Raw genomic sequence first — 21,901 nt, forward strand, 5'->3', positions numbered from 1 at the left:
GTCCTCTCTATTATCTCGCCGAGTTCCCATTTTCGCAAAAATATCAATTGGTCTCATGAGGGTTTTGGTATCCTTCCAAAAATCCGCTTGCTTTGTTTACACCTGAAACTTCACTTTTAGTTTAAAATTGAAGTGTTTCCTTATCATTAAACCGGTTCCAAAAGACGTTGAAAATCAGGGAAAATACTGTCGATGACAATGCTTCAAAAAGAGCGATTTAAAGGGCCAGAGGAAGACAGCCATGAGCCACGCTTTGGACTCGTAAATTCATAGTTTTGATCTCGCGAAGTCGTCCATTTTACATCCATGAATCTTTATTCTATGCTTTGTAACCTCCCCTTGTTAATAGAGCTCAGGGACTGGTAAGTTAAGCATATTTAAGAGTAATAAATTACATCACTATTTTGCAAGTTAAAATGTCGGACGAATTCAGTGAATGCTCTTTAAATTCTAAACGCAAAATCGTGATTAACCAGCCAGAAATTCGTTATGCAGCGAAAGCTTACGTGAATGAGATAATTTTTGCCCTGGATATACCCTTTCCACTGTTAAAAGAGTGGCACAAAATCATCGCAACTTCGTGTGCTGAGGGCACTTCCTGTCAAAATTTTCCTGCCGGAAGTGAAGAAGAACAAGCCGGCTCAACTGAAATTACACACAAAATCGACTACGTGGATCTGCTGGAACATTGTATTCCTCGTGGCCTTTTTGCTTTTACAGATGATGAATCGATACGCAGTGAAATCAGTGTTCATTTGTCTAAACTTGCCGGTACAGTTGTACAACTGTATAAGAAAACCAAAGGTAGAGCCAGAAAGGACTTGGATGAAAGAATTAAAAAATTTCACTTGTGCGAGGGGCAAGTGAAATCAGTCAGAGAAGTTCATGAAGAAATGGAGTCAATAAGAGATGAACTTAACGAATGGAAAGCCAAGCACAAGGATTTGGAAGAGGAAACAAAAGAAATATATGAACAACTGAGTGTCTCATTAACTGACAACAAGAGGGTCATAGGGGAGCTCCAGAAATCAAATAGAGAACTGGAGCACTATATTGCAGTTTTAGAGGAGGCAACAGGCTTCTCTACTTACAAAGGAAAACAAGTTTCAGAGGCAAAACAGAAGGCAAGAACCCTTAAATGCTTCCTCTCAAGAGCTGAGACAGCTTTATGGTTTTCCAAATCTTTAGGGCTAGAATTAGATAGCCTAAATGTAAAGGAATTGGACACAGGTGGTATTCACAACTTGCATTTTTCTCAGGAATCTGGACAAAATGCTGCAGGTTCTAAATATAGCAACTTGCCAGAGCAAGATAAGGAAAAGATTGAACAAATTCTTTTCTTGCTTGATAAATTCTGTGTGGGAGATGCCTTTTACCATGAACTAACAATGACATTTGATGGTCTCCCTAGATCTTATCTGGTAAAACAATGCCGAGATGACCGAAACAAAATGTGCCACATTGATCCACTCCAAGGGAAACACATTGGAGCTAAAGTAAGTTCAGTGGGAGATTTATTAAAGGAACATGTCCAGCATTACCTGCAGCAAAATCCATCATTTAGTACAGATGACAAAATACAAATTAAAGTTAATGGCGATGGAGCACGCATGACAAGGAATTCCAATTTTATTCTTCTCTCTTTCTCAATTCTTCAAACTGAACAGTCTGTTATGTCTGCCAAAGGAAATAGGACAATTGCTGTTGTGAATGCCTCTGAAGGGTACCAGACACTAAAGGAGTCATTCGGAGGGATCTTTGAGGAAATCAATCAACTGGTTGCCTCTGGGAAACTTGTATTTCATGAAAAAGTAGTAAACACTGAATTCTTTTTAGGAGGTGATTATAAATTTATTTTACTTATGCTAGGGCTCAAAGGTGCCACCTCAAATTATGCTTGTGCCTGGTGTAAAATTCATAAATCTGAGCGATGGAACATAGGAGAAAACTACTCTACCTACAACATGCCACCACTTGCAAGATCCCCTAAGGAAATCAGCAAAATGTCCTCTCATTCTAAAGATAATTATTGCTGTGACAAAAAGCCACTGCTTAACATAGAACTAGACCACATAGTGGTTGATGAGCTCCACTTGATGCTAAGAGTGACCGACATTTTAACAGATAACATCATTACAGAATGTCTCAACTGGGATAAGGATGATGATTTAAATCGAAAAAAAGGAGAGCCACAAGGTCTTCACTTGAAGAAACTAATTCAAGTAATAAGATCTTGTGGGATTTCTTTTGATGTGTGGGAGCAAAGAAATGCTGATGGTAAGGCAAGCGGAAAATATGACTGGACCAGTCTCTTAGGAACTGACAAAAGAATTATGTTAGAGGCACTGCCAGACAAGTTGAAAAGCTGCTTACACCCCCAAACTTCAGATGCAGTTGTTAAGGTTTGGAAAGGGTTTGGAAATCTCTATCGAATTGTAAACAACTGGGCTCCAGACAAAGAGCCCAATGCTTTCTTCTCTCAAGCTAAGGGGTGGATCAGCAATTTTCTCGAGCTCAATGGCAAAAGAAGAGAGAGGAAATGGAAGTTCCATTTCCTCTCTCTTCAGTATCTCTTCTCTTTCCATTTCTTCTATCTTCAGTCTTTCTTGCATTTCTCTTTCCTCTTTATCTCGCCTTTCTTGCATCTCCAACCTTCTCATTTCTAACTTTGTTTTTGACAATGTTTCTAACATTGTCTCTTCGAAAACCTTAGTATCCACTAAGTGGTTTACTATAATCTGTCTTATCTCACCTTTTTTCATTGCTTGCTTAAACTCTAACTCTAAGTGTTTCACTAGTGAAATAAGCTCGTCTTTCCATAATTAATTAAATGCTCCATCGTCGGGGCTCGACATAATTCCTCTGGATTAAACTGTGACATCTTGATATACGCTATGACTACTTAAGCCGACAGTGACTTATCCTTAAAATACTCTACAACAATCTTCTCTGGAAAATTCGCTCCTGGACAGAAAAGAAAGTTCCATCAAGAGTTCTTAATGAGTCAGCATGACTAAGCATTTTAGAAACTTCTTCAGTTCTAATTTTAGTCACTATGTAACACAACGCTCTCCATAACATATTTTATAGTCAAAAATTTTGTATTTCCATCAACTGGGTGTTAACAATTAATCCATAGTAGTATATATACTCTAACTAGTAATGAGAAACTTAGGAAGGTTCTATCCAGTGCCTTTTATTCTGAATCACATATCTTACTCTTCCCTCCTTTCAAAAGAAAAGAGAATAATTTGATGGGAACATATCAGTTTATAAGACAAGCCCATACTATTCTCCAGTATGTAAGTCAATGCACTGAATGTATAATGATGGTCTAGGGTTATTTGGTATTCACTTCAGTCCGTATATTTAGTTTGTGTTCTAACAATTGCATTTTTTGATGTGATTTAATTAGGAGGTGAATTTTCTTCAATGGGAGCTAGAACTAAAATATAGTTACTTGCTTGACAATGAACAAACGTGGCCTGAGAGGTTTGATGGGGTTGCTACAGAAAATGCTGCTCTGATGGTCGCCCTTCAGACAAGATCAGAAGAACTAAGGAGAGTCGCAATGGAGAAAATGAGTAAGTGTAGTGAAATGTCATTTGCAATAATGGTCCCTTGAGTGTTAATGTTAGGAGAAAATTCTTCTGGCCATGAGCTTCCTTGAAATAGGCAATGTAAACTGTAATATAAACATTAATTTTTCTAGAGCATTCTGCTATAGCCTGGGAGCAGACCATAATATTTATGTCTCAGCACAAGCATATCTATGCCAGCTACATGTAAAAGTATGAGTCCAGCGTGAGTTGGTGAGAGGTCTGTAGGGAATCCAGCAATTATAATTGATATCAAACCCCTCCACTTGGAAACCTTTTTTGAAATCATTCTACAGAGCAATAAGTACATCCGGTAGAGCTATAAGTGGGGGCCTGTTTGCAGGCTACATTATATGTAATTAAGCTGGGGGTCTGTTGTTGATCACTGGATGTTTAGATATCGCAATTCTCGTTTTATTTATTAAGAAATTGTGGTTGGACTACTTCAACAGTATTAGTGAATTATTGAAATACGGTGATTACACTTTGAGTTAACCTTCATGAATGGAAAAAAAGATCACTTTAATTTGCTCTAACCTCATGTGTAATGAGTATTTTATTGGTGACTAAATCCTATAGAGGCGGGTCAGATTTAGAACTGGCCTATCTTTGATATATTGAATGTGGTATGGGGATTGATGTCAGGCAGTTGAATAGACTGATTGGAATTCTTTTGAATGTGAAAATTTTTCTGAGGAGGACGGTAAAAATAAAATTTTTGGTTTATAATAAATGTTTTTTTTCTCAGCTCTCATGTGTGATCGTGATGAGCTAGCAGCTGCCTTGGAAGTTAGAGACAGAACCAAATATGATTTGAGCACTCCTGAGAGGGAAGAAATCTTGTCCACTGGAGATTTGATCGTTGAGGTACATGTATTGTTTTGCGAAACAGTGTTTGAAGGCAATACTGTAACTTTTCAAAACCAATTCTATGTTTTTTTTAACACCTGGTCACCTTTGAACACCTTTGTCAATCCAATTTCATTTAAGCTTGTGGATATGTGAAATGTAGGAACAAGTCATGTGAGAACTTGATGTGCAAATTTTGTGGCGTTGGCACATCCTGATGGCAAACAGATCGTTCAATATGGCGGATCAATTGGCGAGGATTCTTGTGGGAATGGGGGCTCAATTCTGTTTCTTGAAATCACAGGATCATTGGTTTTAGCACAGTCAATGTATATTGTAACTTTATCGTGCAGTGTATCCATAAGTTTGCCACTGTCACTTTAATTCGAAGTTAGTTTCAGATGGATTTTGTCTTATCAATAAGGACTATATAACTTAAGGAGGCCAGTAACACTGGATCTTCCCAATCCTTATTTTCTTATTTTTCGTTTGTTTGTTTATTCATTTCATTTTCAGCTTGCAATTCTTGGTGCATGCCAGTGTAGAGGAAAAAACCAAGAGCCGCGTGCATGTGCTAGGGCTTCAATGGACGCCAAAAGGGACAAAGCAAAACTCAAACACGAGGTAATCATGTTATTTTAAATTGGAAAAGTTCAGAGTATATTATACTTCCTATTCTGGGATGATTGGGAATGCTCTTCTCAAAAGATGAGTATCTTTCCACGCTAGATGTACACTGTATATCAAAGAAAGATAAGACAACAAGTAAAACAGGGGTTTCAGTAATAGCCAGTCTTCCCCTGCCTATTACACTTTTTACTGCTGTCTGTAGCATGCCCACAAAGTTCTATTGGGAAAAAGGGGCGTCATGGCCCCTTTTTCGGGTGCAGACGCCATTGGAAGCCACTTTCAGAAAAAGTTGTTGCGACCGCTAAAAGAAGCTTGAAAGGGTGCATTGACTAGTGGGTCGGTGGCTGATCCACTTTTAAAGTTTTAAAACTGTTTTACTCAGTTAGAGTTCAATGAGGGTCTGAATGGGGGGTACGAATGTCGGTTGTCAGTTAAAATTTCGGCCATTTATCAGTTGTGAGTTAAATTTTCGGCCATTTTTCAGTTGTCAGTTAAATGACTGTTAATGATTAACTTCGCAAGTTAATTATTACTTTCCGACCCTATAATTTTGGCTGAAAAGCACATATAGCATACACTCGAAAATTTAGTCAAAAACTGATACAATTAAGAACTGCTTTTTCTTAGTTCTGGAATGAAATAAGATCTTTCAAATGTCTTTCAGTCATTGTTTGAGTCAGTTACGACTCTTCTGAACACAGAATTCTGTTTCACCGTGCGTGATATTCCTTTGCAACCACTTAACGGGTCAAAATGTTGGAAAGAAGATCATATCGATCATCAGTTAGAAAACAAACTTGTGAAAAGTTCTCTAGCATAATATACTGGATTTATGTTTTGTTTTACAAAGCTTCGATTGCGGTTGGCTCCGATAAAATGATCAGAAAGGAACGTTCTTTTATCTACTCTTCAACTAGGTTGTTAGAGAAAGCGTAACTTAGAAATCCAGGCGAAAATGGGTGCGAACTGGCCGCCCAGATCTAGAAACCGTAATTGGGGTAACATCTTCATCCTCTTGGTCAGAAAAGTCGTTTTCTGAGTCCGTATCATATTCGTCTGCATGTGTTCGCACCTCAGCAGCTGCCACTTCAACGATACAGTCGTCAACAAATGTGATATCTGTCACATTCCCACCTTTCGAAGTAGCTTGAACAGCTCCTTTGTCGCTGCTGAACCCTACTGACTGATCTCCCGAGTCGAAATCGTTACCAAGTCCCGCCAACAAGTCCTTTTTGGTAGAATCTTGTGGCTCCGTGTAGACGGCCGGTGGTAAAGCCCCTGCCCTGTCCTTGGTACTTTCCTCCCAAACGGTCCTTTGCGTCAAGGGACGATATCTCTCCACAAATTTTTTCATAGCACTTTCAATGTCGGGGTCGATCTCTACTGAAGGTAGAGGTCGCATAAAGTTTACATTTGCAAACTCCGTGCTGGTCTGAGGGACAGGATAGTAGGATTTTTCATGAGTAAAATACTTGGCTGCACATTTCGTTACTCTCTTCAACGACTCCTTGGTAATTAATCCAAAGTCTTGGGAATGCTGTAATGCGGTGAAGGTCTCATGCTTAAAATGTGAAACTGCATGTAGATTCTCCGCAACTGTTGAGAGTAATGTGCTCAATTCAATATCTTGGAGATAATCGTTGTTAATTGAAGCTATGCTGTTGTGCAGGCGGTGCATTCCTTCTTCGAGAAGTTTAAGTGAGACTTGAGTTTTATGAGACACAGTTCCTTCAGGGCCGTTGGTTGCTGTGGTTTCCTTTATACTGTGATGTTGTTTCACCTGAGAAACGGTCTTTGTGATGTTGTCATTTACATGTGATACTTTGTCTACGGCATCTTGAAGAGCCAATTGTGCTTTCTCTATGCTTTGGGCTCCGATACCAAATATGTCATAGAGACTTCCAAGAACGACACAGTACCACTTCTAAGACTTCTAAGAACGACACAGTACGACACAGTACGACACAGTACCACTGAATCCCGACGCTAGTTTAATGCAACCTGTAGCCACATCCGATATGAATAGTCTTCTCCAAAGAACAGATGCCATGAACTTGTGTAAAAGTGCACGTTTCATCCGTTCCTTCACTTGCTCCTTCCCGACCAGAGCCCATCAAGGTTTTAACGATTTTCTCAGAAGGACTGAAGACCTTTACCTTTCGATCCCCCGAGTCAGTGAAAGCTATCCCGTCTTCAAATTCACAAAGTCTTTTGATTTCTCTACAAAACTCCGAGTTGTTCTTTAGAAGTTGGTCAACTTCTAAGCTTGAAAGGTCGCAAATGTGAAGGCCACCGTCTAGACCGACTGCTGCAAAGTAAGCTATTTGTTTGTGATCTTTCATAGATATGATATTCAAAATGCCAGTCGGGTAGGTCACGAGTCTGACTCCGGTACCAGCAATGCCAACTCCATTGTAGTGTAATGTCACTTGTATAATTCCTCTCTGGGCATCGCCTGCACACACCAGAATGTTTTCACTTGCAGCACAGATTGAAGTTGAATTTTCTAAAGAAGGGCGAACCTGGACAAGCTTCGAGTTTCCGAATTCAGCGGCTTCGAGTTTCCGAATTCATCACTTAAGATATCAAGGAGGCGGTAAGAACAAAATGGTATATCTCTGCGATTATTAGTGTGAAGCCATGAGTTACGTCACAAATGCTGCACAATGTAATTCGAGCCAGCTAAGAACCTCTCGAAAATGACACGAAACCAGAATATGCCCAGCAGACAAACATCATGAAATAGGACCAGTCAGTCGCATCACTGCGACTCTATAAGATTTAACTTTAGCCATTAGGAAATAGACTTTATATGCTTTTAATTCAATTTTAAGTTTATTTACTTCAATTAACTTTAATTTTAAATTTCCTCTCACTTTATTAAGTGCCTCGATCTATCATTGGATAGGCGCTATATAGATATCATTATTATCATTATTATTGTTATTATTATTATTAACTTTTTCACAGTTACTTTAGCTATGTCATTATAATCTACATAAAACATAATCTACATGAATTCAAGAATGAAAAAATTCTCACGGCGCTTAGAAGTCGGCATCTAATGGGCGATTTTTAATAAAGAGTAGGCTATTAACTGATATGTTTATACCAGTACCAAATACCAAACCACTCCAATGCATACTGTTTAATTCGCTTCCTGTTCTAGCCAGCACGGTCGGAAGCTCCAAATTCCATTGCTCGTCCGTAGTTAACGCAAAATTATCTCTTTGTAACCACAAACGATCAAACAAACCGATGCAGTTATGGCTGGTGAATTTACTGACTCAAACAAAGTCGTAAAACTAAAGAAATAAAGGAAAACAATACAAACAGAAAAGATTAATTAGGGTGGCGATCGATGTCGTAAATAAAATCGAATTTAAAGCAAATACAAATCACAAAAAGGCAGCAAAAATTGAAAACAGATGAAATCTAACCTTGTCCAGCCTTGAAAATACAATAAATTCTGGAAAAAATACGCTAAACGAGCGCCCAAAACGATCTAAAATATCCAACTGTGAATCGCTAGTCGACCACACTACCGCTTAACTAACATGGTCACGTGACCAGAAAGGGCGCCAAAAACCAAAGGCGGAGGCCTGGACAGGCAACAAAAACTGCATCCTCGGAGACCCAGGGGCAGTGAGTCGATTTCAAGTTAAGGTCAGAAGAGCCCCTGGGGACATTGTCTTACAAGACTAGTTCCAAAGGGTCGCAATCGTTCTGGCATCTGATTGGTGCCAGAAAATCTTTGTGTTTTCTCCCCAATCAGAGTGAAGTGTCGTTGGGAGTCTTTTCGTGTGGTTTAACACGCACATATTCAACAAGCTCTGTTGCTCGCTATGACTGTTTGGGCCGTGCGACGAAGCTTTGCCCGAGGTGAATAGTTTCAGTCTCAGCACACAATGTAAGAGAAATCGATCAGATTGTCCGCGAAATCTTACCGGAAATTATACTGAATACTTTCGCAGGTATGACAAGAGAACGAGTTTAAAAGTTTGCGAGGTTCGCATAAAACACAATGGTTGCAAGCATTGATATGTCGCTTTAAACCTTAGATGAGATGTAAGCCTAAAGCTTTCAAGAGTTTTTGTATAATTTGCTGTCACTGAAACTTTTCCAATCCCGTGAAGTTATTTCGTCGCACGGGCCACGCAGGTGTGTCGAGCAACTGGCGCTTACGCATTTTTTGTGCACGCTCGGCCAAAATTTAATCCAATCTTCGTTTGAAAAATTAAAAATAAAAGCTAAACGTGGAAACTTTTGTTTATTAGATGTGGGTAGATAACCCTGTACTAAGCTGACATTTACAATAATGCAAGCCCGCCCTTTCCATCCAATATTTCTTGGTCTTTGGTTTTGTTTTTCCCAATGAAAGCAGCATCGATTCCAAATGATCAAAGGTAATTAACTTGGTCTTCAACAATCGACAAAAGAGGTGAAATGACAATGACCAAGGAACTAGAAGAGAATCCGTAGCCTTTCGAGCTCAAGAATTTCAACACTCAACGCAGCAGTTGAAAGATTAAACTTTCTCCAAACCCCTTCGGTAACTGTCCGAAAACATATCTCCTTTCCACGATGTTCTCGATGATTAGTTTTAGTTCAGATTTTAATTAGATAACCGGAAACACAGCTAAGCTTTCTTTAAGCGCTTGCAGGAGGTCGTCCACGTACTTGACGTTATCTGCAAGTTTGGCCATATTGTAAAGACTTTACTACAAGGCAACGATTGGAATTTGGCGCGCACAGAAAGCTACGTAAGCATAAGCGCCAGTTGCTTGACATACCTGCGTGGCCCGTGCGACGAAATAACTTCACGGGATTGGAAAAGTTTCAGTCACAACAAATTGTACAAAAAATCTAAAAAGATTTAAGCTTATATCTCATCTAACGTTTAAAGCGACATATCAATGCCTGCAGCCATTATGTTTTATACGAACCTCGCAAACTTTTAAACTCGTTCTCTTGTGATACCTGCGAAAGTATTCAGTATAATTTCCGGTAAGATTTCGCTGACAATCTGATCGATTTCTCTTACATTGTGTGCTGAGACTGAAACTTTTCACCTCGGGCAAAGCTTCGTCGCATGGCCGAGATAAACATAGCGAGCAACAGAGCTTGTTGTACATTTGCGTGTTAAAAGACTCGAAAGGACTCCAAACGACACTTCACTCTGATTGGGCAGAAAAACACAAAGATTTTCTGGCACCAATCAGATGCCAGAACGACTGCGACCGTTTGGAACTAGTCTTGTAAGACAATGTCCCCAGGGGCTCTTTTGCCCTTAACTTGAAATCGACTCACTGCCCCTGGGTCTCCGAGGATGCAAAAACTGGCTACAGTTACACTCTTGCCGCCTGATTTCGGAGCCAGGTGATAAAGTTTCACATCAAAATCCCCGATCGAAATCTTTTTAGACAACTCCTTTGGAACAAGGAACAAAGTAAGGTGCTTTTTCAGCGCCAGTGCAGGTTTAGCATCTTTGATAGGAATGCGGCTTCTGTGACGCTTAAATGCCGTTTCCGACTCAATTCGGTACAAGCTTACAACAGCTCTTAAAATACCAGCATTCACGGCCATCGCGTAAGTTGACGATCGAGTTGGGTATCAAAGACCATATAACTGATATGTGACACATGACCTTGATGTGGATGGCACATGCAGTAATTATTAACGAAATAGGACACTCTGGCGTACTCCTACCGATATGTAATGGAAAATGTGCTTTCATTGAACAAAATAAATCAACTGTCCTTATTTTACATTCAGTTTTTAGGATATTTAGGGCGATCCGGGCTTTTGTCAGTTGTCAGTAAAAGCCCACCACACATGTCAGTTGTCAGTTAGTTTTTCAGAGATTTGTCAGTTATCAGTTAAAATTTTGGTTATTTGTCAGTTGTCAGTTAACCCCATCCAGACCCTCTTCAATTTATTGAAAGATTACTCAATCTTGAGAATTTGAGATGCTCAGATCTTTACCAGAACTCTTTGGTGTGGCTCTCCCCTCCCCCTCCCCCACCCCCTTACAGCAGGGGATATTGTGATATACATAAAGGTATGGTTCATGGCGGCAGAGAATTTCTCTTTCCCATTCCCCCTTCCGGAAATTGAGCCAAGTTGAGACTAAAGGCTGAGGGAAATGTGCAAATGTCCGATGCTTTTCTTTAGTCAAAAAATGATGGTGAGTCAAATCTAGTGAAATAAATGTGTATTGAAACTTTTGTAGAATCATTCGGACCTCTTGGTTACCTTTGTAATCCTTCACTTTTCAAAATATGGATTATTAAAGGAAAAAAAAAAGTCCCGAATGGGAAGAGATTGATACGAATCGTTACAGGTGATCGTGATAAAGCTAGAGCCATTTTTTATTTCATATGAATCTATGAGATAAGGTTAAGTAGAAAAAGGTAAACAATAAATAAAAATAACAACAACAAAAACAACAAAGAGGCACGATTCACGTGGACGAAAGTGTACTGGTTGCAATTTTTCTTTTTGTCTACTTTAGCTCGAACTTGTGCAGCGAAGGGAAGAAGAAGCTCTTCTCGCTGCTGATGCATACCGTGTAGAATTTGAGCAACAACTGGCCAAGAATTCTACACTTATTTATGAACTAATGAAGAGGTCTAGCTGGAGAAAGAAGTTTGGGTTTGGCGGGAAACCAAAGACATTCACAAAAGAGGAAAACGGGGTGAATGTGACCAGAAGGAGATAGATTGTCAGGTCAACACATACAAAGATGAAATTGTAGAGACGCTTTCGGGCATGGTATGTATCTTAACATTTGACTCTTCAGAGTGATTAGAGCATCACCCCTGAATCACACCTTAAGGGTATGAGAATAAAGGAAATGATTACCAGCTGAAGAAATTCTTGATTGTTAAACAAATGCTCCTTGTAAGCACCTTAGGAAATGTATAAAAAACAGTATGGAGAATACATATATACTGACGTTAGGGTGTAAAGGGTTAAAAGCCGTGTCTACGCTAGATGGAATTCCACGTTATCAGGAAAAAAATTGTTCTCTTTTTCCCCCAGAAAAGAACATTGACAAAGCATGGGCTAACTTTCTGAGAAAACTTTCCAGGGTATGATCATGAGTATGCAACAGAAAACCGTATTTTTTTTTTTTTTTTTTTACGAAAGTAGATGTGACTTTATGACTCAAAACCTTTAAAAAAAACCGTTAGCCCTTCGTTAGAGCGAATGACGAGGGAATAGTGCTTGAAACGTTAGCATTGAAACCCTTTACGGTGGCAAATTTACATTATCAACTCAGTTGATAAAACCAAATGAATTTTTAATCTGTCTGGGAAACGATGAATAATTAATAAATAATGATGAATCGTAGGTCAGAGTTGTGGGACAGAGATAAGCTATTAAAGTGATGTAGAATAGTTTGAAATATCTATGCGGATGGTGTACTGGTGAAATAATCTCCGGTGTAACTCATGCATCTGTAAAGCGAAGTAAAAGCGCAATAATTCCTGACGTTTTTTCGTGCGAACACACCAATGAAAAATCCGTACGAATTTTGAAATTGCAAAATTCGTTTTTGCTGCGTCGCATAAGCAAGGTGTTCAGTTGAGTTTACTTAATAACACTGAGGACTCATGTTCCTTTCTTGTTTTGATTGACAGCTCCATGACAACAGTGAAGCGCTAGAGCACCAGAGACTTGCCACAAAAATGTTGGCGGCAAAAACGAAAAAGATGGAGAAATGCAATGGATCGTTACCAGCGACATGAAAGTATTCATAAAAATATGCGATATGTGTACTTACCTTTCGGAGAAATTCATGCGTCGATGAATACGGGGCTTCAACGTCCCTCCCTGGTAAGCCCCTTCCCCGGGCAGTTAAACTTAACAAGATTGGTTGGTTCAGGTTCCCCCTGGGCCGAAACTGCGTTCATATACCCTACTCAAACACAAGTTTTCTCATAAAAGGATTCTCTGTGTGAACAACGATTGTTGTAGAATTTAGCGAAGTCACGTATTAGTTTTTGGTGCTGCTGTTGGATTGTTTTTTTGTGGGTTAGCTGGGAGGGGCGGGAATGTTGAAGCTTAGAATGGATCGGTGCATTATTTTTATGAGAGATGCTCTACTTCACGAACCACGAAAATGTTTAATTTATTGCACAGAAAACAAAGATAATTATGTGATTTCAATTAAATCTGGACGGAAGAGGATTTCACAGTAACAATTCTGTAGTCTCAGTGCAAACTAACCTCACTCAACATGTGAAGATTGTAAAGAGAGAATTTATTTAATGTACAAAAAAGCTGAATTGGTTATCGAGAAAAAGAATATTTTAACCGGTATTTTTCGGAATGAGGTGTCTATTTTAAGTTTTATTCATTTATATATTTATTGAGTTTGTAAATAGGTTTTTGGCAAGAAAGGGAATGTTTTACTAACGTGTTACGCAGTTCTTACGGTTGGGGTGCTGTTTAAATATAGTGCGATCTATTTTTTCGCCTCAAAAAAAGGGTCACTAACAAGCCACATTTGAGGGTGTTATATCAAAAGATGTGTTTTGGTAGATATGTAAAAAAATAACAAACAAACGAAAGTGCAGTAAAAAAAATCCTTTGTATCTCATCAAAGCAAAACCAGTTGAAACGAGTTATGTTGTCATGTTTCGAGTTGTATTTATTTGAAGAGTATTCAATTAAGCGTCGAAATAAAAATTTAGTATCGAAACAACCAAAATTAAGGTAATCACAGTGACCAATTGGAATGAAGGGTTTAAGTTATCATTAGCCAATGAGAACTCGGTTGAAGACACGCAAACTGCTTGAAGCGCGGCGGAAATCGTGATTGGTTTTAGTTTTGCATCTGATTGGTTGAGAGGATGGCCCAAGTTTTCTGGACCAATCACAGAGCGATGTGAAGCGAAACCAATGCTGTTCCAGAATACTTTCGACACTCGCTTGAAAATTGTTTTTCTACAAACGTCTGATTATTTTTCATCATGGTCAAAGCGATAAATAAATCGTCGGTCTGAAAATTAGGTAATTATTTTTATGGAGGCGTCCTAGAAGCACCAGAGAGAGAGAGAGAGAGAGAGAGAGAGAGAGAGAGAGAGAGAGAGAGAGCGCTCACGCTTCGGTCGCCTAATTACAACAATTCTTCAATTCTTGATCTGTGTTTGAAGAACTTTGTGAACACCGAGAACCTCCTACGAAGGAGCTTGACCAAGAAAGAATGCAATGAGACGAAAATGGTACAGTGGTTCATAAAAAGAGACATAAGGTCTTTGATGACAAAATTTATTTATTAAAGATTCAATCGTGTCAACTCTTCACACCGGTTAACCAACTTGGCACATTAGATTAAGAGTGAATTGATCACATTTGAATGAGGTTCATTTAATTCAAGGTTCAAAGTTAAGTCTTGCGGCCAACGCAGGATCAATATAATGTTCTGTCTCCTGTGTAAACGCCAATCTTCCTTTTCTCGAAAAAAATTGAGCTGACAACTAGCGTAGTCACTTGAATAGCAAAATGAATGAAGGCCCTTGATGTTCCTTCAGGATGTCATGCAACTCTTCTGTTACGCTAGGGGGAGACGTTACGTGACAACCCGTGGAATGGCTGCTCGGGGACTAAATGTTGACTTGGGAAACAGTCTGTGAAACCATAGCACTGCTAGAGGATGGTGTAGCTGATACGGCCGGCATCGAAGATACAACTTGTGAATGCGTAGGAGTTACAGACATTACCGGACTGGAGGAAGGTGTGGGTGATACGGCTGGCATCGAAGATGCAACTTGTGAACTTGAAGGAGTTGACGACATCACCGGACTGGAGGAAGGCGACGGTGTAGGAGTTCCTGTTAATGATAAATAATACAACTCTGTTAGCAGTGCATCCTTGAACTAATTAATCTGCCAGCAATTTGATGTAAGTCTGGAGTTGATTGGAGTTAGTAACTGCACATGATACTTACCAAAAAGTAACTGTTGTTTTGATCGGCATATTTTATTATTCAAGCAATCTACGTTTTTCAATACAATCCTCAGCAGTGCTGTTTGTGATGAAAGAAAAACACAGTCAGTTGTTTTACATAGCCGTTAAATTAATAATCTTATGTCTTGACCCTCCCTTGCTCAGTTGTTTTGATTAAGAAACACGGCATGTATATACTTTATTTTATACAAGAAAAGAACTGAAGAAAAATTCTCTCGTTCGCCGGACTCTCCGAGTTTTTGTATCAGCCTTGTAACGTATTTTTCTTGTTGCTGGGATCTCGTCCTTTTTTTCCTTCCTCGTAAACAGATCCTTCAGCTATTAAATCTGGAGAAATCTGGTATATATTTTCAACATTGTGCATAACGCTGAACGATGTAACAAAAAACGAGTTTTTCCACGACCTCTTTTGTGCTTCTGCTCTCTGATTGATCATTGGCAATAGTCTCATACCCAGATCCCCAACGGCCAAGCGGAAGGGAGGTTCCTACATTTCAGTTTCAGTTAAACGGTAGGATCTGGGTACGAGATCATATCGTGTAAAACGCGTTAAGTTTGATAGCAATCTTTGAGCTACTTTATTTCGATAAAGACAGACTATGCTACTTACTCTTATAGCTTGGGCAGTAACGGGGACGGGGACGGTAACGGTAACTGGGGCGGCGGTAACGGGAAAAGCGACGGGTAAGGAAACGACGAGTACGTGGGGTATACCTCCTACGCCGCCAGGTGCTCCTCTTTTCTCTAAGATTATGGTCTGAAAAATACAAATGATTCTATAATATGAATACATAGATTAGGTCAGTGATAAAGGTACGGTTCCCTTCCAACTCACTTTAAATCGGTAGGAGAGAAAGAAATATATAGTTCTGTTCTGATCCTGAGCTGGGTGTTAATGTGGTGATGTAATGTGGTGATGTAATGTGGTGATGTAATGGGGTGATGGTTCTTTCGCTCCCGGTTTAAATTTTGGACATTTTATGGCTAACGGTTAATTTCTCAATTTTTAAAATACAGTGAAAACGTTCTCCGGCCAAAAGTTTTAGAAAAACATAAGCTGTCGGCTGTCGATCTGCAGCCTTCCTCGGATAAAACATGAAATGTTAATTAGTAAAATATGTACAAAAAGCGAGATAAAGGTGATAAAAAGAACAAATTAAAAATATAGAAAGGGTGGCTATTGTTTAAAAAGAATGCTATACTGATTAGGGATCACCTTAGAGTTGTTGTCTGCATTCTTGATAGCAGAGGTGTGCCAAGCCTCCAGGGTTTTACTAATACGAAAAGAGCCTTTGTCGATAATTCGAGAATAATTCAAATCAATGCGATGATCAAATGACCACGCGTGTTTCGCAATGTTAGACCCATTAGCACATGTCTTTACATTTCTAATGTGTTCTTTCTTGCGTTCTTCAAAAGTGTGTTCTTCAAAAGCAAGTGTGTTCTTCAAAGCAACGTCCGGTTTAACCTACGTAACACCAGTCTAAAACTTTTGGCCAGAGAAGGTTTTCACTGCATTTTAATGCCTCATCCTGGCTGCGCTTCAATTTTCAATTCTCAATTTTTCTTGAACGAAAATTTTTACAGTTACATTTTTCAAGTTACGCCTAACGGCTAAATTATTTTGCTTATTTGCACCTAACAGTTGACGGTTAACTTCATTGAGGCCCTCTCTGTTTCTCTGCTAGTGTCCGACACAGTGACTTGCTATGGCATGGTAACTCATCGGTAGTTACTCTTGTTATTCTTAAAATCCGATATCGATGCTATGAAAAGTCACGATTTAAAAAGTTATAGATGGGCTGTGTCGCTACATTTGGTCATGAAAACTACCTCCAACGTGCGAAGTCGAGGCGTACACTGTTTTAACGGAACCACGTACCTTGCAATTCCACGTCTGTATCGCTGATTTCGTTTTCATTCTCTCCTTGAACAAATAACACCAGGAATATGACACAGAATGCTGCCTGTAAACAAGAAAAACAAAGGCCATAAACTTCTAACTATAACGACAAAAGCGGATAACCTTACAACTTCCAGGTAGCACGTATGTGAGTAAGGCCGTGACATAATATAGGATATTCTGAAAAATGAACTTCAACGCGTTTTCCTTGGACATAACTGAGACTAGGGCAAGGTGGAAGAAGACTAAACCATAGCCAGGTGCAATGTCTATTTAAAAACGAGAAAGGAGACGTTAAAAAAGGACGCAAAATCAACCATCTCATTCAAGTCCGCACTTTCTTGATCTTCCATACAGCTGTCTTAATCAGAGTTGATGGAAGATAACCAAAGCCTTTTGTTTAAGTTTGATGTCAGCCCCAGCTTTCTGGGAGCTAGACTTTGGTAACAAATTGAACGCAAATACAATAAGCGAGATTTCAGCGTAAGATATCAGAGGCGAAAAGCGAAATTAAACGTCAAGTACGCCCAAAGGATGTGAAATATTTTTTACAAGCGTGGGACGAATATTTGATTCTCCTCAAAGAATTATAGCCTCACAACATTCAATTTTTAGCCGTCCGATAATCGACGCTTTGCAAAATACTCTACGCAGAACTCGTGAGCGAATGAGACATTTTGAAATATTCATATTTGACAAGTGTCTCGCATACTAACAGAATCATGCAGTAAAAAAGAAAAAAAAAAAAAAAAGAAAGCGTCGTGTTTTAAAAACAGAGTATAAAAATTACTGTCTTAGCTCGGGATCAGTGGTGTCGTGGTTTTCTGTCAATAATTAAAGATTAGAATAGAAATGTTTATTTGAAGTTCTTTATCTTTAAAATTGTTTTTTTGGCAATTCCCAGTCCTGAAAAGATGGACAAAATTAACTGACCCTACAGACAAACAAAATACTCCACTGACACTTACAGGAAAATATACGTACCAAAATTAAAAGCCTGCAAGTATTCATGGTTAAACAGCTTTATGGTGTATCCGAACGCAGATTTCCTTTCCAATTGCTTCAACAATGCGGGTCACCTCTGCTGTTATCCAATGACTGAAACAATTTCAGTGTGTTCTTTTATAAGCAATTTAGAACCACGAGTCATGATTCATCAATATAGCGTTTTACTCTTATTTACTTCCCGACACGTTTGCGGTTTACGTTAATCGCGAAGTTCTATAGGTTCTGGAAAATGCTAATCAAACTTCATAACAAACAGTTACCGGCGAACATATTGGGTTTGGAATTTGAATTCAAGTAGGATGTAGCAATTTTTTCATTCTTTGTGAGCATGTTTTGGGATAGCACCATGGAAACAAATATTATCCTGAACTGTGTAACGGTATGACAATGCGCGATATTTGTCACTTCAAACATAAAATTTGTTTTGACAAGGAAAATGGACTAAGCTACTCCTAAGTGAACTTAGTCAACTAGCGTGGCCTCATTCATAAAACATTGACCACGATCCTTAACTTTTTTCACGGATCAATTCACATTTTAAGGTTGCATAATTCCTTTAACACTTAACTTCTGCCTCTTTAGCCAATATAACACATATAACTAAGCTACAGATGTAGTAGAGAAGAATGCTTGTAAAATTGATGTACCTTCGGATATTAAGATCATTTTGCGGAAGACAGTTTAATCGGAACAGTGTAAATCAAGCTTTCGTCCAGAGTCATTCTCAGAGTTAATTTTAAAAAGCCATCTTATTAAGATCTATTAAGTCATTAACTTATTAAATTGATTTCGAATTGCGGCACTATTAACACTATCAGTTGGTCACATGACCGCATTCCGACCACAGGAATCCCTGACTCGACCCAAAATGGATAAAGTTCATCTTTTTTAGGAGGTGAACTTGCCGCCTAAAAAATTTTTTTTATTTTAGTCTTTTTCACCTGTTGTTTGACATATTGTCTGTTCTGCTATGAGGTCTTTACTGTAGTTTATTTAGTATCTATACTGATCACAAAATTAATCAAAAGTCGTTGTGATAAAAAAAATAAGACTTATGTCATGGAGAAGAAAAGAGAGCCATTAGCGTGCCTTTGATACAAAGATGATCAATGCTAGTTGTGAGTGCCTATAGTTGTTCAGTAACTTTCTCGTATGTGATAGAAAACTGGAAGATATTAAATGTTACCAGCAACAACTATTTTCTCATGATGTTTGCGAAATTTGTGAATTGATGCAGTACAAGTGAATTTCTCGAGCGATCCACAGAGTAAATATAGAACGCTAATTACATTGGACACCTGTGTGGGCGGTTTCTTCCGCCTAAGATCACACTTTGAACGTGATGTTTTCAATATGCAAATAACTCTCTGCCGTTCTCAGAGCTAAGGACTTAAAAAGGTAAGAGCTAAGCCTTGTAAATAGAAAAAGGAAGAAAGGAATGGTTAAATTTTTTGTTTCTTTTTTTGTACTTGAACATCAACCTCGATAAGAACGTCGCGTGTGCGTCAACTACCATTCCAAAAATCCTTCGTCTAGGTTGGCCAAAAAGCCAACATTGCATTACATGAAGGTCTTTTAAAGAACTTTTTTAATTTTGCGTGCCTAATGCGGGTGAGTAAGTATTGTCGATAAAGCTTTGATTGAAAAGTGTGTTATCGCACAACTCCTGTGAAGAGTTTGACCGAAACTGACTAACCGTGATGACTCCGTTTCACGGTAAAAAATTTCAAAATTATTTTTAGAAACTTATTGTGACTTATTAAAGTATTGCGTTTTCACTAAAACTCTCTAATCAATATCACACTTTATTATTGTTGGGGAAATTCATTCTTTGAATAGTTTGAATTATGGATGTTTTTTTGATAGCAGAAATTCAACGCAATTACATACATACATAAATACATACATACATACATACATACATACGTTAGTTGACCACTCCCCATGGGGGCTTTTCAGGGCCAATTCCCACCCATCCCACCCCAAGGGAGGACATCCACAACACAGTATTCTCGTGTGTGGGAAATTAACGTCTCCTACCCCTAACCCTGCAGGAGACGGGGCCTACGGTTTATTCGTCCTTATCCGAGAAGACTAGAATATCTATCCATTTCTTGATTATAGAAAGGTAGCAAATTCTCCTCACTTATTTTAAGACCCTGAGTATCGGTCCGGCCGGGGCTCGAACCCTCGACCTCCCGCACAACACAATCCGGCGCTCTAACCAATTGAGCTAACCGGGAGGCGGTTACCGGCGGTAATTGCGCTCTTCATGGTATGACACGCCTGCCATGAAACCCTCAATGTTTTAGTCGTTCGCACGTTACCGCATTTGCAGCTGATCGATTTATAAATGGTATCTTTTACGATAATTAGCAATATTCTTTTTTTAACAGGTGCAGTCACCGATCGGAAGCGGTGTCAACTTGTGTGGTCTACGCGCTAGGCCTTCCCCGACAGCGCTGTAGTTTCAGCTACTTTGTTTTCGGCCTTAAAGTTTTTTTGCATTTTTGCCATGATTGGGCAATATTTCACAATTCAAGGATATTCCCAACAAAATTTTCCTCTCGAAGTCTTTTAAAAACCACGGAATGTTTACACGGCCTTTAAATAATTACCATAGACACCTCAATTCCTGACCTAAAAAATATTTCAGTCAGAAATACCTTAAAGTCAACTTAGCAGCGTGATAAGGTTTTCTTTCCCAGACTTGCCTCTTTATCCAAGAAAGTTCACGAAAACTGAAACGAGCGCCGGTAACCGTAAAATGGCGGAAATCAGTGCCCCGAGTTGGAGCAAATGAACTTTCCTCATGAAAAGTGCCAAAGAAAGCAAACTCGTATCAATTTGATAAATTTGTATAAAGGGGATTGAGATATGAGATCGATTATTTCATTAAATCTGGTTCCCAGAAACGCTTTTGAAAACGATAATTAATAACCATTATTTTAAAAGCCAAACATCGCATTTCATAGTGAATTTTCAACTACGGTATCATTTACCCCATACGGTATTACTTAGAATCGGTTCAGGTTGAGCCCATGATAAGTGGAAATAGTTTTGTTGTTCGAAGGAATAAAATTATTTTGGGGCATTTTATTTCTTCACGGAATCAGACTGTCTCATTATGGCTCTTGCTCAGACTGAACTTCGTGAAAATCGCCACATCGTCATTTACGTCACGACATAATCTCATTTGGCACCCCATGGTTAAATCCGGAATTCCAAGTACATTTTAGCAGTTATAGCACCGTTTTCGATCAGGAAATCAATAAAGTAAGCTAAACTTGCAGAGCTTACGACGGCAGATTGGTTTTTATCCCTGCTTTTGTTTCTAATTCTCATCCATTTAATTTCCCGCGTGGCATTCCTGTAAGCTGGCGACGGGCGTTTGTTTTTCTTTGCACTTTCGCACCCATTTAACTTTTAAGGAAGCTGTAGGGTAAAACTGAGCATCATTGCGGACTTCAAAGAGGACAATGCAATCATTCTTACCGGTAGGTCAAATGTTCTTTGTCGAAGACGTTGAAGACGGGAAGCAATCTGAAACTATTGAAAATGTAACACACTCAAGCACGTGTCAAGCAAGGCTGAAATTATTTTAATCTTGTTACCATCCTAAAATTTTATAGCAACGAATATCCGTGAATAAAGTTTTTGATAAACTTGTTCATATGACAAATTTTTTTATCAGTTAGTCATCGCTATGAGACTTGTTAACTTCGCACCAGGGATATCATGCGGAGTATTAGAACATTACTTAGAAGAACCAATAAGCAGAACACAAAACAACAAATAGCTACAGCAGAGGAAAGAAATAAATAATGAAAAAAGACTAGGGAAAGGATCAAAAGACAGTGTAAGGACAAAACAGAGGAAAAGTACAAAAATGATTGAAATAGGAGAAGAATAACAAGAATGGAGCTACAAACAG

General features: G+C 38.9%; 2 protein-coding genes across 5 annotated transcripts in view; one reads left to right on the forward strand and one right to left on the reverse strand.

Moving 5' to 3' along the window:
• LOC148742259 (uncharacterized) lies at positions 1–14,920 on the forward strand. Of its 3 annotated transcripts, none has more exons than XM_088753557.1 (6): positions 1–1,496; positions 3,416–3,584; positions 4,348–4,466; positions 4,965–5,072; positions 11,593–11,852; positions 12,725–14,920. In XM_088753557.1, the coding sequence occupies exons 1-5, from the start codon at positions 417–419 to the stop codon at positions 11,797–11,799; spliced, it is 1,683 nt and encodes a 560-aa protein (XP_088609683.1). In that variant the 5' UTR covers positions 1–416; the 3' UTR covers positions 11,800–11,852; positions 12,725–14,920. The 3 variants fall into 3 exon arrangements, with proteins under 3 accessions (XP_088609683.1, XP_088609679.1, XP_088609672.1); XM_088753546.1 differs by having other exon boundaries at positions 336–2,402; XM_088753553.1 differs by lacking the exons at positions 4,348–4,466; positions 12,725–14,920 and having other exon boundaries at positions 1–2,402; positions 11,593–11,731.
• Positions 14,344–21,901, reverse strand: part of LOC111332517 (uncharacterized) — a 14,773-nt gene continuing 7,215 nt past the window's right edge. Inside the window, exons 1-5 of one of the 2 annotated variants that reach the window (XM_088753566.1) lie at positions 17,944–18,114; positions 16,939–17,023; positions 15,667–15,813; positions 15,037–15,114; positions 14,344–14,919 (exon numbers count right to left, since the gene is read on the reverse strand). In XM_088753566.1, coding sequence (XP_088609692.1) covers positions 14,693–14,919; positions 15,037–15,114; positions 15,667–15,813; positions 16,939–17,023; positions 17,944–17,970 — 564 coding nt within the window. In that variant the 5' untranslated portion in view covers positions 17,971–18,114 and the 3' untranslated portion in view covers positions 14,344–14,692. Of the gene's footprint in view, positions 14,920–15,036; positions 15,115–15,666; positions 15,814–16,938; positions 17,024–17,943; positions 18,115–21,901 lie in introns of those variants that run through there. The other variant, XM_088753577.1, reaches the window with a different exon arrangement.

The sequence above is a fragment of the Stylophora pistillata genome, chromosome 1 (assembly GCF_964205215.1).
Source record: "Stylophora pistillata chromosome 1, jaStyPist1.2, whole genome shotgun sequence".
Lineage (NCBI taxonomy): Eukaryota > Metazoa > Cnidaria > Anthozoa > Scleractinia > Pocilloporidae > Stylophora > Stylophora pistillata.

Excerpts from the sequence above, each read along its gene's own strand:
- LOC148742259 (XM_088753546.1), top strand. The coding sequence starts at position 417 with ATGTCGGACGAATTCAGTGAATGCTCTTTAAATTCTAAACGCAAAATC. Across the intron at positions 2,403-3,415 it reads CTTCAGATGCAGTTGTTAAG|GAGGTGAATTTTCTTCAATG; the intron begins GTTTGGAAAGGG and ends TGATTTAATTAG. Across the intron at positions 3,585-4,347 it reads AGTCGCAATGGAGAAAATGA|CTCTCATGTGTGATCGTGAT; the intron begins GTAAGTGTAGTG and ends TTTTTTTCTCAG.